The sequence below is a fragment of the Lissotriton helveticus genome, chromosome 6 (assembly GCF_964261635.1).
Source record: "Lissotriton helveticus chromosome 6, aLisHel1.1, whole genome shotgun sequence".
Lineage (NCBI taxonomy): Eukaryota > Metazoa > Chordata > Amphibia > Caudata > Salamandridae > Lissotriton > Lissotriton helveticus.
In genome coordinates, this window is record NC_136067.1 from 614,905,072 (window position 1) to 614,922,011 (window position 16,940).

At 42.1% G+C, this 16,940-nt stretch overlaps 1 protein-coding gene across 1 annotated transcript in view; it reads left to right on the forward strand.

Moving 5' to 3' along the window:
* The window catches only part of SENP6 (SUMO specific peptidase 6), a 744,657-nt gene that overhangs the window by 241,150 nt on the left and 486,567 nt on the right, over nt 1–16,940 (forward strand). Inside the window, exon 6 of the mRNA XM_078648082.1 lies at nt 14,083–14,153. Within this exon, the coding sequence (XP_078504208.1) occupies nt 14,083–14,153 (71 nt within the window). The remainder of the gene's footprint in view (nt 1–14,082; nt 14,154–16,940) is intronic.

Genomic DNA, 16,940 nt, shown 5'->3' on the forward strand with positions numbered 1-16,940 from the left:
TGGGAAATGGAGTTTCAGACAAGAGTAGGCTGGCTTTAAGTCTAACCAGGCTGGCTTTCACAAAACCCGGCATGGATTGGGAATGGATGTCAATTCCCAAATAGTGTCCAAATGGCTGGACGTCAAGATATGCATACAGGGGAGTGTCTGGGGGCATATTAGAACACTGGAAAGCCCCACAATTCAGCCCCCTGGTGGTGGGCACGAGAGCACAGGGAGCGAATCGTGACAGTGGGTGTGCCAGTGCCTGTATGAGTGTATAAATAATTAGGTAAGTATATGTATAGGTGAGTAAATGGGTGTGAATTGTTTTATGAGTGTGTGACTGAGTGTGGTAGTTACTGTCTTGCTATATGAGTGGTGGGTACATAAGTGTTTTTATGGGACTGTAACGGTTTGGGACTGTAACGGTTGTGTAAGTGCCTGCCTGACTGAGTAGGTGAAAATTGCATACTATTAAATTACTTACTATACTGACCCGCAGAATATTACCAATTTTTAAAAAGCGACTAGGGGGAGGCAAAGTGTTATTGAGCAATAACCCTACTGAATTCAGCAACAAAAATCATGTGACAAATACTTCTGGAAAGATTGGAGGCATGGGCACAGGATAATCAGATGCCAACTGATACCCAGTATCTGCACCACCAAACAGTGTTTCAATTGCAGTCTTATAATAGGTAACACACTGATGCCAGACAGGGACACATACATCTCTGCTTTGCAGATTTGACCAGTGCCTTTGACTTGGTAAATCACGAAAAGGTATGGAAGTGTATGGCTGAACTGGGTGCCCCGGTTCACATTACATCACACATCTATCCCAGATCCCTGCTATATGCCTGATTAATAGCATGGATACAGTTTGGGGTGTGTGGAGAATATACCCCAGGTTTTAAAGTTACTAGAAGCATCAGGCAATGCTGGGTCCTTGCCCACTTCCTATTTTCAATATACAATTACGGGATAGACAAAATGTTACAGCATCTAGAAGCCGACACCCCTAACGCCGGCTTTCGACCAGCCCCAGTGCTCTTAATATGCTGACAATGCAGCTCTGATTTCCAGAACTGTAAAAGGTTTCGAACTACTGATCGAAAAACTTGCAGCACATATGGAGCTAAAGGACTTGACACGTAATTTTACGAAAACCTTTATTATGGTTTGTGGGAAAGGGAAACCAAAAATAAAGTGCATTGTGTGATGGGCCATAAACTGGAGGAAGTGAAGAACTTCAAAGTTAAAAAACGCCAGGTCTAATGAGGCTTTGTTTAAATTCTCCAGCAAGATTGGTAATAAACCAATGAGGGAAATGACTCTGCTTTACAGGAGTAAATGTATCCCTTCTGCTACATATGGAGATGCAGTGTGGGGCTCAACCTGGACCGGATCTTACAAAGCAAAGTCAGGAAAACCAGTTCCTATGTAGGCTCCTGGCTGTGCCCTTCAGTGTCTTTTGTTACAAACAGAGAATTTGATATGTCTTATCTTTAAGATACAATTATTATTTGCCCACTTGGTATAATATTTGGAACTAACCAGGGTCTAAATTCTCCAGAGATATTATACCGGACTCCCCTATACCCCCCCCCCCCCCCGCTTCAACACAACAAGAAGATCTGGATGGGTTATTAAAAGAGCTACATGATGGTGTCTCTGTAACCAGTCCTGCTAATATTTTACGTTGTAGTAAGATTGAAATGTATGTTGATTAATAATAGAATGGCTGAAACCAGAAAACTTCAAAAACATTCTGTAGCAAGATATATGCCAGGACCTGTCACCTAAGGAGCGCAGGAGTGCTTGATAATAGTTACGAATACCCAACAGAGATTTTATTTAACAAGGATGCGGTTGGGTATCCTACACCACCTTGTAGCATTTACAAAAGGAGATGCAAGGTCAAACAATTTACCCAGATGCCCCTGTAATGGGAAGGCCATCCAGTCAACTATTCATCTCATGTTGTTTTGTGGATTGTATAGGGGTGTTTGCTGCCCCCCCCCCCATTCTTATAGGAGAAGTTTATATTTTATCAAGGTGGTTTTAACTTTCTGTGTAACGTAGAGGACAAATCGATCTGTTATAATGTTTATACTTTTATTATCCGCGTAGATAAGAAAAAAATACTCTAATCTCCCTGGATAATTTAAGGCATGAATATGACTAACTGAATGTCTTGATCTGTACTGTCTGGATATGACTTTTCATGGCTGTATAGCCTTTTAATTTTAATTGATTTTATGAATTTAAAGTACTTTTTGCACTAATGTTGCTCACGTTACTGCATAGCACAAGATTTGCACAAAGCGTTCCTTGCACAAGAACTATTGTACTCCGTAATGACTACAGACCATCTTGTCATGGCCAAGTATTATTTTGTATTTTTAATTGGTAATTGTTTGTATACTGTTAAAAAAAAAAAAGATTTTACCTATACAGCATGGAAAACAATTTTAATACTATTATGGATTTTATAAATGTGAATAAAGAACACCAACAACATTTTTATTGCTTCATCAAGGCAACTTAATGACCGTCCTGGATCTGAAGTATGCAGATTTTCACATTCCCTTCTATCCATTTCTACAGTGATATCTTTGCTCGTTGTAAACGGACAAGAATACCAAATCAAAGTACTACCTTCCAGGATTACCACAGCCCCAAGCGTCTTCACAGAATACTTAGTTGTTTAGCCACCCATCTCACAAGAACAGACATGCATGTCTTTCCTTCCCAAGACCATTGACTGATCAAGAGTGTAAGCCAGAGGCCTTCAAACTGTGGGGTGTGCCCCCTTGGGGGGGCGTGGAAGTGTTCCCAGGGGGGTGCAAATGGGTCTGCAATTACATGTAAATGAAGACCGCTTGGAAGCGCAAAAGGCGCCTTTCTAGGTTGTCTTCATTTACATGCAACAGTTAAAGCCCATAAAAACGAGCCAGGACATGGAGCAGGGTCAATGAGTGAATTTTGATTCCAAGACATTGCTAAAAATTCTGCATTTTATTGTTTTTCGTTCACATTCAGGTAACTTCATATAAAAACATGCTCACACCTCAAATAAAAAGTAAATACAAGTTAACCTAATCAAGGGGAAACATGCTATTTTACCTTATGAAACCTCTGTTGGCTAATGTGATCACTGCAGATGGCTCTGTGTGTGACCAGACAGAGTCACAGAATAACATCCTGATTGGTACAAAGAGGAATAGTGATTTGTTTATAGTGCTACGAGGTCCCAGTCTGTGACAGAAAGCACTATGAATGGCATTATTTTAAAATGGTATTACGCTGTATAAAACAGGCTGCTGCAAAATACTGTTAAAGGAAAAACTAGTGCTTTAAAAAAAAAAAACACATTTCAGGTATACGCATTCAAACTATATAGAATGTAAATATATTTATATGTGTCCATTACAAAATGTGCACTTCTTTCAATGGAAAGAAAGAATTGAAACCGCTGCACTCCCTGTATGTCCTGATGTGAGCCAGTCAATGAAGATTACTCGTGGTTAAGATGCTCGGGATGATCACCTCCTGATCCCAGAGGTGCTAAATGTAAAGAATGTCTGAAAAACCTTACGCAGTGTAAGGTTGAAGTCTTGAGCACTCCTTGAGCGACAAAAGCACTAAATCATTGAAGATGAAGTAAACAAAACGTATTTTTCTCAAAGTTGAATTCAAAATTTAATTCAATTGATGGAAGACATCATATTGCATCATATGATCAAACATCCATGGTGAACCAATCCAGTTTTAAAGCATCAAAAAATATTGTATTCCATTATCCATCATTATTACATGGTTACTGTATCCCCTATGCATTTCGAGCATAGCTCTTCTTCAGGGGAACATTTCTACGAGAAAACTTCTACGAGAAAACAAACGAAAAAAACATGTGTCGCTAAACCATGGGGAACAAGAATGCATTTAGAGCTGAAGTATAACAATGGCACGTATTGTGATGAAGATATAATCATGCAGATGGTGTACGATATGAGCAGCATATGAAGAAATGGACGAAAACCAGCAGAAAAAGTATATGAGAGAATGAATTAAGAAATAAATTAAAAAACGAGTGTAGCTTAGTGTACTAATCACAAGGTTAAAAAGTGCAAAAGTGACTGAATAAGGGAAGAATGCAGCGTTTAGCGGAATATCAAATACCTGTGAAACTCACCATGTAGAGAACGAGTGAAAAAGTTGGGTGCATTTTGAGAGAAACCGGAGTGCAACAAAAGTGAAAAAAAAGTCCAAGCCCGTAGTGCAATTAGTAGCACGTTGCACATCTATACCATGGTGTTAGGTGCCAGAAGTTTATCCATGCCAGTTTAGGAAATGTGAACACGATTAAAAACCCAATGCAGTGAACGCGTACCTTAACATAAAACAGTGAACGTGTACCAAAGTACTGCGATATGACCAACTACGTGGTAGCTGCAGTCGGCGTGTTCGTGAAAAACCCGTAAGAGGCAAGTCAATAAAAAAGACAAACTGGAAATTGAAAGAGGACTGTACACAACAGGATTTCAGAAGGGAGGAACTGAACAAGGACACTACAATCGCGAACCATGAGTGTGTAAAGTGGAAATCTTAACAAAAAAACTGATGAACAGATAAACGAGTGAATAAACGAAGCAAGAGCGAAAAAACGGTAAACAATAAAAAACTAAGCTAAAAGTCGGAAATAGGTCAAAATGAATAAGGCTAAGCACATAAACAATAACCATCAGATTAAAAAGCGTAAATGGGGGGTACTAATGTGAAAAGGTACAAAAAGTGTTAAAATGAAACCAACTAGGTAAAACAGAGACAGGAAAAATTAAGAGAACATCTGCGTGAATGTGGTGGCAGAGAGAAAACTTGCCATGGTTACAACTCTGCAAATGAATGAAAGAAAACAACTATATTCAAGTCTCTCATTGAGCCCTCTTGGAGGTAGGGCATTGAGTTTGTGCATCCAGTACAGTTCTCTTTGTAACAGGAACTTTTTGTTGTCTCTTCCTTCTATCTTTTTTACAACCTCCAAAACCAACAACCGAATTTGGCTCACGTTGTGATTGAGAAAATGTGTTGCCACGCAGAATTTAAGGGTTTTAGTGCGAATGTTGCTACAGTGTTCAGTCAATCTGACTTTTACCTTGCGTTCTGTTTTACCCACAAACGGTAAGCCACATGGGCATTTAAGAAGGTACACCACGTTAGTGGTGTCACATGTTGCGTAAACTCTGAGTTTGATGGGAGTACCCTGGGTCAGGTGTGGTATTGTGGTGCCTTTTATGATGCTATTACAATTGCCACAGTTGTAGCATGGATCTGTCCCCTTATATGCAGTTTCAATGGTACTTCTAAGTGATTTCAAAAGTTGTTGGATATATTTAGAACGTTGGGAAGCAAATATGGGGAAATTTTGAAATATGTTAGTCTTGCTCCAGTTGTAACAGCTGCCAGTGTTTTTGAATTGATTGTTTGATCTTCAAACTTTGCACTGAGTATTTGGAAACAAATACAGAGCATGTATCTATGATTTCTGTTAGAACCTTGGGTAATAACAATTGTGAGCGGTCTTTAATTTTCACTATGTTTTCTGCCAATTGAATGATGCTATTAGGACAACCTCTTTGATGGAATTTGTTGACAATCTTGGAACAATTTTCTTTGAATAATTCTTCAGTAGATGCAATTATCTTAGCTCGCTGGAGTTGGGAATATGGCAAGTGTTTTTTCAAATTCATTTGGTGAAAGCTTCTGAAGTGAAGATAATTGTTGCGGTCAGTGGGCTTAGTGTAAATAGAGGTCTCTAACTGGTTTTCAATGAGTTTGATGTTGACGTCTAAAAAAGCTAGAAAAAAATCGACTTGGATGATTGATGGCTGTGAGAAGTTGAGTTTCTGAACCTTTCCACACCAGGAAGATATCTATATGTATACTAATATAATAAAGAGAGAGCCCAAACCTTTGAGGCGGGTAATCTCAGGAACCACAGCACCAATCACAACACCCAATACAGCAATTGAAAGGGCAGTTACAGCAGATGGACATAGGCTATACAGCTGGCCACCATATACATTTTTTTTTTCTTTTTCATAAAGGGCATGGTTACGCCATCCCGGCGTGTCCCCGCGCTAAGTGAGAGGGGGGATGGCATTTACCACAACAGTGGGCCAAAGAAAGAACGTTAGGGAAAAAGTAGTCCGGTGTGGGCGTTCTGCTGAAAAGCTATGGGCGTGTGCATGGGCGTGTGCATAGAGCGATGGGCCGGGCATGCTGGGACTGCCGTCCCGAAACGAGGGGGAGTTGCATTTACCATTTGGGCCACCATATACATTTTTTTTCTTTTTCTTTTTTTATAAAGCGCATGGTTACGCCATCTCGGCGTGTCCCCGCGATAAGTGAGAGGGGGTGGCATTTACCGCAACAGTGGGCCAAAGAAAGAACGTAAGGGAAAAAGTAGTCCGTTGTGGGCGTTGGCGTTCTGCTTGAAAGGCATGGGCGTGTGCATAGAGCGATGGGCGCGGCATGCAGGGACTGCCGTCCCGAAACGAGGGGAAGTTGCATTTACCATTTGTGCGTGTGCATGGGCATGTGCATAGAGCGATGGGCGCGGCCTGCTGGGACTACGAGGGGGCGTTACATTTACCATTGTTGTAGGCGTTGGCCGTTGACGCGATGTGGGGCGTGTAATTTCCGTTGGAAGGAGCCGAGCCGTCCCAATACGAGTGGGTGTCATCCCAATACAAGTGGGCATTGCATTTACCATTGTTATGGGCGTTGCATGTTGACGTGATGTGGGGGGTCTAATTACAGTCGGCTGGAGCGGAGCGTCAGGTGGAGCGCACAAACAGGTTTGTGTCTGCAGCGGACACCAACTTTCCCATATTGCATTGAGGACACGGCTTCACAGTGGATGCATTCTTCTGCGGGGCTGAGCCGGGTGATGAGGCGATTCTGAGTCGCGGGGCCTGAGCCAGGTGATGGGGCGATTCAGAGTAAGTTTTTTTTTTTTTAAAACGCGGGGCCTGAGCCGGGTGATGGGGCGATTCTGAGTAAGTTTTTAAAAAAACGCAGGGCCTGAGCCCGGTGATGGGGCGATTCAGAGTAAGTTTTAAAAATAAATTGCCTTGCAAATTGAAAGCATTGCAGACATTCAATTTCATCCCCGGACAACGTCTGGACGGGCTGCTAGTCATCTATATAGCGATGATAGGTACTTAGGTGTTCCTGCCATTCTGGGTTTGAAAGAATGTAGTCTGTTTCATATTGGTGCATACAAAGATTTGCATACACCGGTGCGGCACAGTTACCCATGGCTACTCCCAAAAGTTGGATGTAAAATTTGTCTGAACATCTGAAATAACTGTGATGGAGTGTATGGAATACTTTTAAATCAAGAAAACAGGTTGGTAGATAGAACCTAACCAACCTGTTTTCTTGTGCACCATTGATGTTAATTACTTATATACCTCCATTCCCCACAACTTGGGATTGCTAGCAATGGAAGCAGCTCTGTTGAACAGTGACAAACCCCAGGATTTACAAGTATTCCTTATGGAACTGATGCAGTTTACACTCCATCACAGTTACTTCAGATGTTCAGACAAATTTTACATCCAACTTTCGGGAGTAGCAATGGGTAACTGCGCCGTTCCGGCGTATGCGAATCTTTTTATGCACCAATATGAAACCGACTACATTCTTTCAAACCCAGAATGGCAGGAACACCTAAGTACCTATCATCGCTATATAGATGATATCTTCCTGGTGTGGAAAGGTTCAGAAACAACTTCTCACAGCCTTCAATCATCTAAACCAAGTCAATGAGAGGATTCAATTCACGCACACCATTAGTCAATTTGAGATAGCTTTTCTAGACCTCAACATCACTCATTGAAAACCAGTTAGAGACCTCTATTTACACTAAGCCCACTGAACGCAATAATTATCTCCACTTAAGAAGCTTTCACCAAATGAGTTTGAAAAAACACTTGCCATATTCCCAACTCCTGCAAGCTAAGAGAATTGCATCTACTGAAGAATTATTCAAAGAAAATTGTTCCAAGATTGTCAACAAATTCCATCCCAGAGGTTATCCTAATAGCATCATTCAATTGGCAGAAAACAGAGTGAAAATTAAAAACTGCTCACAATTGTTATTACCCAAGGTTCCAACAGAAATCACAGATACACGCTCTGTATTTGTTTCCAAAGTTTAAAGATCAAACAATCAATTCGAAACACTGGCAGCTGTTACAACTGGAGCGAGATTTTAACAACATCTTTCAAAATTTCCCCATATTTGCTTACCAACGTTCTAAATATATCCAACAACTTTTGAAATCACGGAAAAGTGCCATTGAAACTGCATATAAGGGTACAGTTCCATGCCACAACTGTGGCAATTGTAATAGCATCATAAAAGGCACCACAATACCACACCCGACCCAGGGTACTCCCATCAAACTCCCGAGTTAACGCAACGTGCGACACCACTAACGTGGTATACCTTCTTAAATGCCCTTGTGGCTTACCGTACGTGGGTAAAACAGAACATAAGGCAAGTCAGATTGACTGAACACTGTAGCAACATTCGCACTAAAAACCTTAAATCCTGCGTGGAGGCACATTTTGTCAGTCACTCTCACAACGTGAGCCAAATTTGATTCTTGGTTTTGGAGGTTGTAAACAAGATAGAAGGTAGAGACAACAAAAAGTTCCTGTTACAAAGAGATGGATGCGCAAACTCAATGCCCTACATCCGAGAGGGCTCAATGAGAGACTTGAATATAGTTGTTTTCTTTAATTCATTTGCAGAGTTGTAACCCTGGCATGTTTTCTCTATGCCACCACATTCACGCAGATGTTCTCTTCATTTTTCCTGTCTCTGTTTTACCTAGTTGGTTTTATTTTTACACTTTTTGCACCTTTTCACATTAGAACCCCCCTTTTACGCTTTTTAGTCTGGTTGTTTATGTGCTTAGCCTTCTTCTCTTTTACCTATTTCTGACTTTTAGCTTAGTTTTTATTGTTTACCGTTTTTTTCCCTCTTGCTTCGTTTATTCACTCGTTTATTTGTTCATCAGTTTTTTTGTTAAGATTTCCACTTTACACATGGTTCGCGAGTGTAGTGTCCTTTTTCAGTTCCTCCCTTCTGAAATCCTGTCGTGTACAGTCCTCTTTCAATTTCCAGTTTGTCTTTTTTATTGACTTGCCTCTTATGGGTTTTTCACGAACACGCCGACTGCAGCTAACACGTAGTTGGTCATATCCCAGTACTTTGGTACACGTTCACTGTTTTACGTTAAGGTACGCATCACTGCATTGGGTTTTTAATCGTGTTCACATTCCTAAACCGGCATGGATAAACTTCTGGCACCTAACGCCATGGTATAGACGTGCAACACACTACTAATTGTACTACAGGCTTGGACGTTTTTTTCCACTTTTGTTGCACTCCGGTTTCTTTCAACCTAACTTTTTCACTCATTCTCTACTTGGTGAGTTTCACAGGTGTTTGATATTCCGCTAAACGCTGCATTTTTCCCTTATTCAGTCACTTTTGAACCTTGTGATTAGTACACTAAGCTACACTCGTTTTTTTAAATTTATTTCTTAATTTATTCTTTCTCATACTTTAACTGCTGGTTTTCGTCCATTTCTTGATTCTTCATACGTTGCTCACATCGTGCACCATCTGCATGATTATATCTTCATCACAATACATGCCATTTTTATACTTAAGCTCTATATGCATTCTTGTTCCCCATGGGTTAGCGAAACATGTTTTTTATGTTTGTTTTCTCGTAGAAATTTCCCCCTGAAGAAGAGCTATGCTCGAAATGCATAGGGGATACAGTTCACAACGTAACCATGTAATAATGATGGATAATGGAATACAATCTTTTTTGATGCTTTAAAAGTGGGTTGATTCACCATGGATGTTTGATCATATGACGCAATATGATGTCTTCCATCAATTGAATTACATTTTTAATTCAACTTTGAGAAAAATACGTTTTGTTTACTTCATCTTTAATGATTTAGCGCTTTTGTCGCTCAAGGAGTGCTCGAGACTTCAACCTTACACTGCGTTAAGGTTTTTCAGACACACTTCTTTCAATGGACACACATATTACTTCTCAAAAAGAATAAGTATTTGTCACCATGTAAGTTGATTCACTCCTCTAATAAAAAGTTACACTGACTCCAAAGCAGCCTTTATATTTGGTGATTAACCACTGCACACATGTCCATTTCTTTCAGGTAACAGGCACCTTGGTGAGAAGGCAGTCTTCTTCTTTAGTTCCCTACTATCTGTTTCACAGCAAAGGACCCCCCATCCCATCCTCTGTGCGTGGGTACTGGAAACCAGTTATGGCCGTCTTACTTATAAAAAGGACATAGGCTGTATTTTCCTTACTAGCATTAGGGCTCAAGTCACAATTGTTGCGCACAGTACAGGGCCCAAGCAACATGGAAGGCTTTTTTGTTGCTGTTTTTACACAAAGTGGCAGAAAGCCTGTTAAAGCATCTGACCTAGAAGCGATGGCCCTGTTGAGCGGGCAGAGTGGAATGCCTAAATCTGTAGGTATTATTGGAGCAGCAGTTGCATTAGAGAGCCAGGGCATACTTGCTGTGTACAGGAACACTTTTGCCCAGGGGTCCACTGCATCACAAGTTTGAATGTCTTACTATAACAAGGGTGCATGGGATTCATTTTCCTTGCTAGCATTAGGACAGGTGGTGCCCTTAGCGCAAAAAAGGTGGGCAGCATGCAGTAGCTCATTTTCTATCAGAAAAAGGCTGGGCTTGTTTTGAGATTGAAGTGATGGTCATACTTTTGGGGAATGAGTGAAAGAAGAGGAGGTAGACTTCTTCTCAGGGCTACAGCCATCATTTTTTAAAAACTATTTTTATTAACTTTTGCAGCATTACATTTGAAGCGGTAAAATGGAGGACATTGCATCTTATTCGGTTTTTCATAAGTTGCAGTTTTAAGGATGTGATCTTATACAATCAGCAATTCTTATTGTTCACACCATTCGGTCAACAATCTGACTGTAATAAAAAAAATCAGATATTTTACTTTGACTCACCACAACCCCCACCCCTACCCTTACCTCGTGCTGTAGTTCTCAGGTGCCTCTAAAAGTTTTCTTGGCCCCCACACCTTTCTCCACTTCTCAGGGCTCCCCGGGTTTTGTATATCACTTGTTCTGCATTTTGGCACCAATCTAATTCTGACAACCATTGCCGCATCTCAGGAGGGTCCACGCTTCCCCATGCTCTGGCTACGTTTGCCCTTCTAGGGCAAGGGTCACCCATATTTGATGGTACTTGTGCCGGGGGGCGTCTTCGGATACATTCAATAATATTTCTTTTTGGTCCATTTGGAAGGTGCCCGCTATAACTTGAGCTTTGATGTCAGTAATCCCCTTCCAGAAGGATTGGATGATTGGGCAGTCCCACAGTATGTGGTAGAAGGTGGCCTCTTGGCGCAAACTCTGAGACACAATGGTGTGGATGTTTTGCCTATTTTGAAGAGAAGGGTACAGGAATAATAGGAGTGGTGAAGGATTTGTAACTTGATCAGCCTAAACCTGGTCCTAATGGTTATTTCTGTCAGTCCCTGTAGCGCTTCAGTCCATTCTTAATTTTCAATATTCCCTACAGGCTACTGCCAGCATTAGTGCGGCAGATGGAGTGTATTGAGGCCCACAGTACCCCAATTATGAGCAGTAGCGTTTTAGGTAATTTCTGTTTTTGTTTGATGCTGTTGCATTTTTATAAGCCTCACATTTAGTGTGGATTACGAGCTACAGAAAAGCAATCCTGAAATGATGACATGATCCCCGCCCCTTGTGATCACCCTCACCTTCCCCAAATCCTTGCCATATAGTTTTGGAGCGGGCCCAACTTCAAAACTTGGCAGAGTATGCCCAGATGTGGGTCCCTTGCTCAATTTGACACTGGATTCAAGCTAGCCTGGCTGATGATGGGTGTTACTCCGAAACAGTTCCCAGGATGCTTGTTTCTGGTCCAGGGAAGACCTGGCGTGGCAGTTCAGGTGGACTGTTCCCATGAGGAACAGGGTCAAAACTGATTTGCATATGGCTGGGTCTGAACTCGGGTGGCGAAGTGAGGATGGATTCAACCCAGATCTGTGACTGAGGTTGAGTGCCCGAAAAATTTCAGAGCCCGTCCATTATCTCCTTGTGTTTGTATTGTATACAAGACCATGTTATTTCTCACAAATTGATATTCATCATTGATTTTTCATTGTTCTTTATGAAATACAGATTATCATATACAAAGTGGTTTAACAATCAAATTGACGCAAGAAAACATGGCTACTCAGCTACTTAGGATCCTGAGGGCATAATTATATCTAAAAATGTTCACTTTAAATTCTACCAAAACAATCCATATAACAGACACTATGGTTGAAGCATCAGTGTAGAACTGTGTTTGTGATCCTACAATGGTCTGAAAAATATCCAAATCATCTAAATACACCCAGCTGTAACAAATATAAAAGATGATTTCATATTTGAAGTCTGTTTTACTATTCAGAGAAGAGATTTCTCTCCTAAATGGGGAAAAGTACTTCCATCTAAAAATTCTTTGTAATTTCATGTGTAGCTCCATCAAAAGAGTATACCTCAAATTATCATTCCCAAAAATATATTCAGTTCTTCCTGTAGGATCATAAAAAGTCAAAAGAACCATCTTACTGAAGACATTAAAAGAGTTATTCCACCCAGAATTCCACCTGCCCTTTCCTGGAGCCTAAATATAATACTTAAAAGATCTGTGTGTCCCCCATTCGAGCCATTGCATTCCTGTCCTTTACAATTCCTCTTTCGGAAAGTAACTTTCCTCATAGCTGTTATTTTGCTAAGATGTGTAAGTGAGCTACAAGCTCTCGCCTTACTTGAACTGTTTATCCAAGTAAATGCATATACGACTGTCAGTGGAAGTGTTCTTTCCCTAAGATTGTTCCAAAATTGGCCCTTCAGAACACCCGATGCCTCTGACCCATGTCTGGGTGGCCCACTGATCCAGAACAGGTTCCCCATCACTCCTGACCTCAAGTCTGGTGTTGTCTGTTCCCTAATGGACTCCATAACGACGCCTGTAGCCTGAATCCAAAGGCTACACCCAACCGCGACCGACTCCGATAAGAATTATACGACGTCTAAGGACACCTTTCACCCGAAGCTCCTGGGCCTTGGTGAGCTGAACTGACACTGCCCCTACAACCCTCTAGGTACCTCTGCTGCCGTTGGGCTCCCTCCTGCATCCTCCTGTGTGACGCCTGCAGCTTATTTCTGGAAACCAACCTCTCTATTGAAACCCAATGGATGCCCGACACTGTATTTGCACCCTGCACGAGGCCGCCCCTGTGCCGCTGGTGGTGTATGTTTGGTGCTGCTTCGAGGCCCCCCTGTGCTTGGCCACTGCAACCGATCTACTTACCTGCAAGCAGTGTGGGTTCAAGCACCCCAAGTCTCCATTGAAATGCATTGGGCCCAGCTTCAAATTTGACCTCTCAACTGGCCACCCCTTTGCCCGCTGGTGGTGCAGACTTTGTGCTTACCTGAACCTTGCACTCTGCTGATCTTAAACCCTTAAGACTGGAACTATAAGTTAGGTATTTACATGTGAAACCGCATTGTTGTTTTCCTCCATAGGATAACTGTGAACTGTTTGGAAATTGTCGACTTTTGAAAGACTATTTTTCCTGAATAACTTACTTACCTTTTTTTTGATGATCTTGGTCTTAAAATAAAACATGAACAAAGCTTATTTTTCTAAAATTGGTTTGGATCTCCTTTTTGTCATGTGTCAGTTATTGGTCAATGTATGTGCAATAAATGGCTTGCACTCCTCTGTGTTAGGCCTAAAGAGTACTTTGGGTTTACATTGAGCCCTATACACTTCTGGGGAATATATGGACTTTGTGCACCTTGTGGCATACCATATACAGAGCCAGCTTCCTACTGAAGGCAAAATAATTTTTGTTGTATTACAAAATAACTCAATTTTATCTCTGTGAAAAATCACTCTAAATTTCTTTTACAGAAAAGAATACCCTCCACATCTTCAAAAGATAGAAGCTGATCAAGTTAGATTGCCTCGGACGCCTAGCATAGGTGAGTTTTATTTTTCATTACTTAATATTTTGAGATTAGTGCTCGCCTTAGAGGCCTGTAACCAGCTAGCATAATGTTGCATTTGAGAAATGTCCCAGTACCCTCAATGTTACACTCAAACAAATTGGTTATTTTGTCTAGTAAGGCAGGACATAAATTCCTTTTTGGAAGCTTCATGTGAGGGGGGTGAAGACAACTTTCATATTTCAGCATGCTTAATAGACCAACTTAAGTTTTCCTGAAGATTGCATGATGGTTTGCCGATGGCATGTGGAGATCTTTAGGTCACATATTCTAATATCAAAAGTCTAGTTAACCTTTGGTGGTTGGTTAATATATTACTATTACATTTTTTTAATTCAACCAGTTATTAACAGTTCTTAGAAGCAGCATAAACGTGGCAATAGGTGCTAAAAAACAAATAAGTTATGATAGATTACTGGATGAGAAGAAAAGAACCATTATTTCATGAAGAAAGTTCTTTATGGTGCAGGGAATAGCAATACATCCACTGACCTGCATCCTGCTTGCTTGTAGTTAGGTCGAGCCTATCGCAGCGCGCATGCACAGCTCTATGGGAGGCTCTTATTGTGAGGGTTCAAAACTTCTCTTTGTGGGTATAACTCCTCCCACACATTGGATTGGCCTTTGCATGAGACTTTCAATAATGAAAGCATGCAAATGGCGAAAGGCGGGTGCATGTCCCACCTCTTCTTCAAATATTGACTCCCACAGCGTTTTGCTCTCGGGAGAGAGTAGCGGCACGCAGGGTGCAGCTGCATTCCTCGTTGTGTCATGGATCAGGTTACTAATTAAACACAGCGCGGTCGCTTTCACTTTGGCTGCTGCACTTGTTATTTTGATGGTTTTTTTTGTTTGTTTTTGATTTTTATTTACTTTAGGCACCTTGTTAATAAAAGAAAGAATTGTTTCCGCTTCATTTGCCGCACGTTCTCTTTCATTACGGACGCCACGCTCTCTTGTTTTTGGTGCTTTTGTGCTCCGCGGCCCCGTAAAGACATTGACTCCTTTGGGGCCCGCTTTTTATTTTAAACTGGTGCCATCAAGAGCTCGGGCCTCTACGAGGGGAGCTCTCTGAAAGAGGAGCTCAAGTGGCTTCTAATATTATGGTTGGTTAAGTAACCCTGACAATGTGCTAGGCTCTCCGTATCCTAAGCAGGTGAAACGGATTACAAAACATACTAATGTGATTTGAAAATACCGTGACGAGTGTGCAGTACAGGGGTCATTCCTTGGACACCTAAGTGGTTGCTTCACACTTTGACTCTTTTACACTTTGACTCTCCGCATGCAGCAGCCCTATGTCCCACTCTTTTCCTGAGTAGGTCCGGCTTTGGGCGGGGCCTGTAGGGCGTCACCTTCCTCTTCCTACGCCCTGGCTTCCTTTATTCTTCCCGTCCCTTGCACAAACAGTGTAGTGCCCATGCTAGATCCTGGGTTGTTCTTGGATGTTGCACATGATCTCTCGGTTGGCGTTGGTGGTTTGATGCCGGGGAATGGCAGGCTTGTTGCCGAGGGATGGCAGGCTTGTTGCCGAGGACACCTTGGGGATGTATGGGGCCCCAGAACCCGGATGTGGTAAATCCCTTGTGAGCACTGAACAGCAGCAGTGGCATGTTGAGTAGTGTGGAACCCTGGCTATATTTATTGTTTTGTCGCATACAGTAACAGTTCTGTATACAGAAGACTTGGGGCTATAACCGTGCATTTCTGAATGATCTTAGCAATGTGCTGCTTGGCAATGCTTTGTGGGAGGAAAAAGTTGGGGCTTGTTAAAAGGGGCGTAGCAAAAAAAAATAACATAATTACAATTGGCACATATGACTCCATCGCTCCGCAGAATTTGGATGGGCATGTATTTACACGTCTGTGACCCACTGGGGTTAAAGCGGCCAGAAGCAGCGTCCGCAGGGTGCTCCTGGATGACTCCGGCAGACGCGAGAACCCGCTGCTCTTTTTCACTGCCTCTCTCACCTCCCTCCTCACATTCCATCCATTGCCTCTCTACCCCTTCACATTCCAACCACTGTCCCCCTCCTCATATTCCATCCATCGCCTCCCTCCTCACATTCCGTCCATTGCCTCCCTCTAGTCCCCTCCTCACATTCCGTTCATTGCCCCCTCCTCTCTGCAGCTGTTCCACAATCCGGACACCGCCTCACATTGTCCCTTAAGTCTGTAGCTGGGCTTCAGCATGGGACGCCCCTGGATGTTTCAGACCAGTCCATTAAAGTGCAGACTGAGGCGGAGGAGTGAGAGGGGGGTGAGTAGGCGGAAATGCTTTCAGGGGCGGAGGCGTTTAATGTGTGGCATGAGAAGTGGGCATAGCATCACTTTATTATAACTTTTCAACATGATGCACAACAGCCAAACTTCTCTACAACATAGCGTGAAGAAACTGCATGCGTGGGTTGTAAAGGCATCCATGTTGGAAAGGCATGCTCTGGCTAAACACTTATGAAGTCCCAAAGGCGAGACCTATTGGCTATGCCAATGCTTGTTGATGTTCGCCTCTTAGTTGGCCAAGCTCTTAAAAGCCATTTCCAGATGCTTTCGGTTACATTACTTCCCTCCTCATAGTCAGAAACAACCAGGCTGTTATGCACCTCGAAATACTTCTAGTATGGCTTTAAACATTACCTCTGTACTCAATCTAGTAATAGTCTGACCTTGCCACAGCCAAGTGTCGGCCCATAGTTTGTCTCTTATTCTCCATTCGCTAAACCAATTGTTCACCACCATGTCTTCAGAGCTACTGTCCTCTTA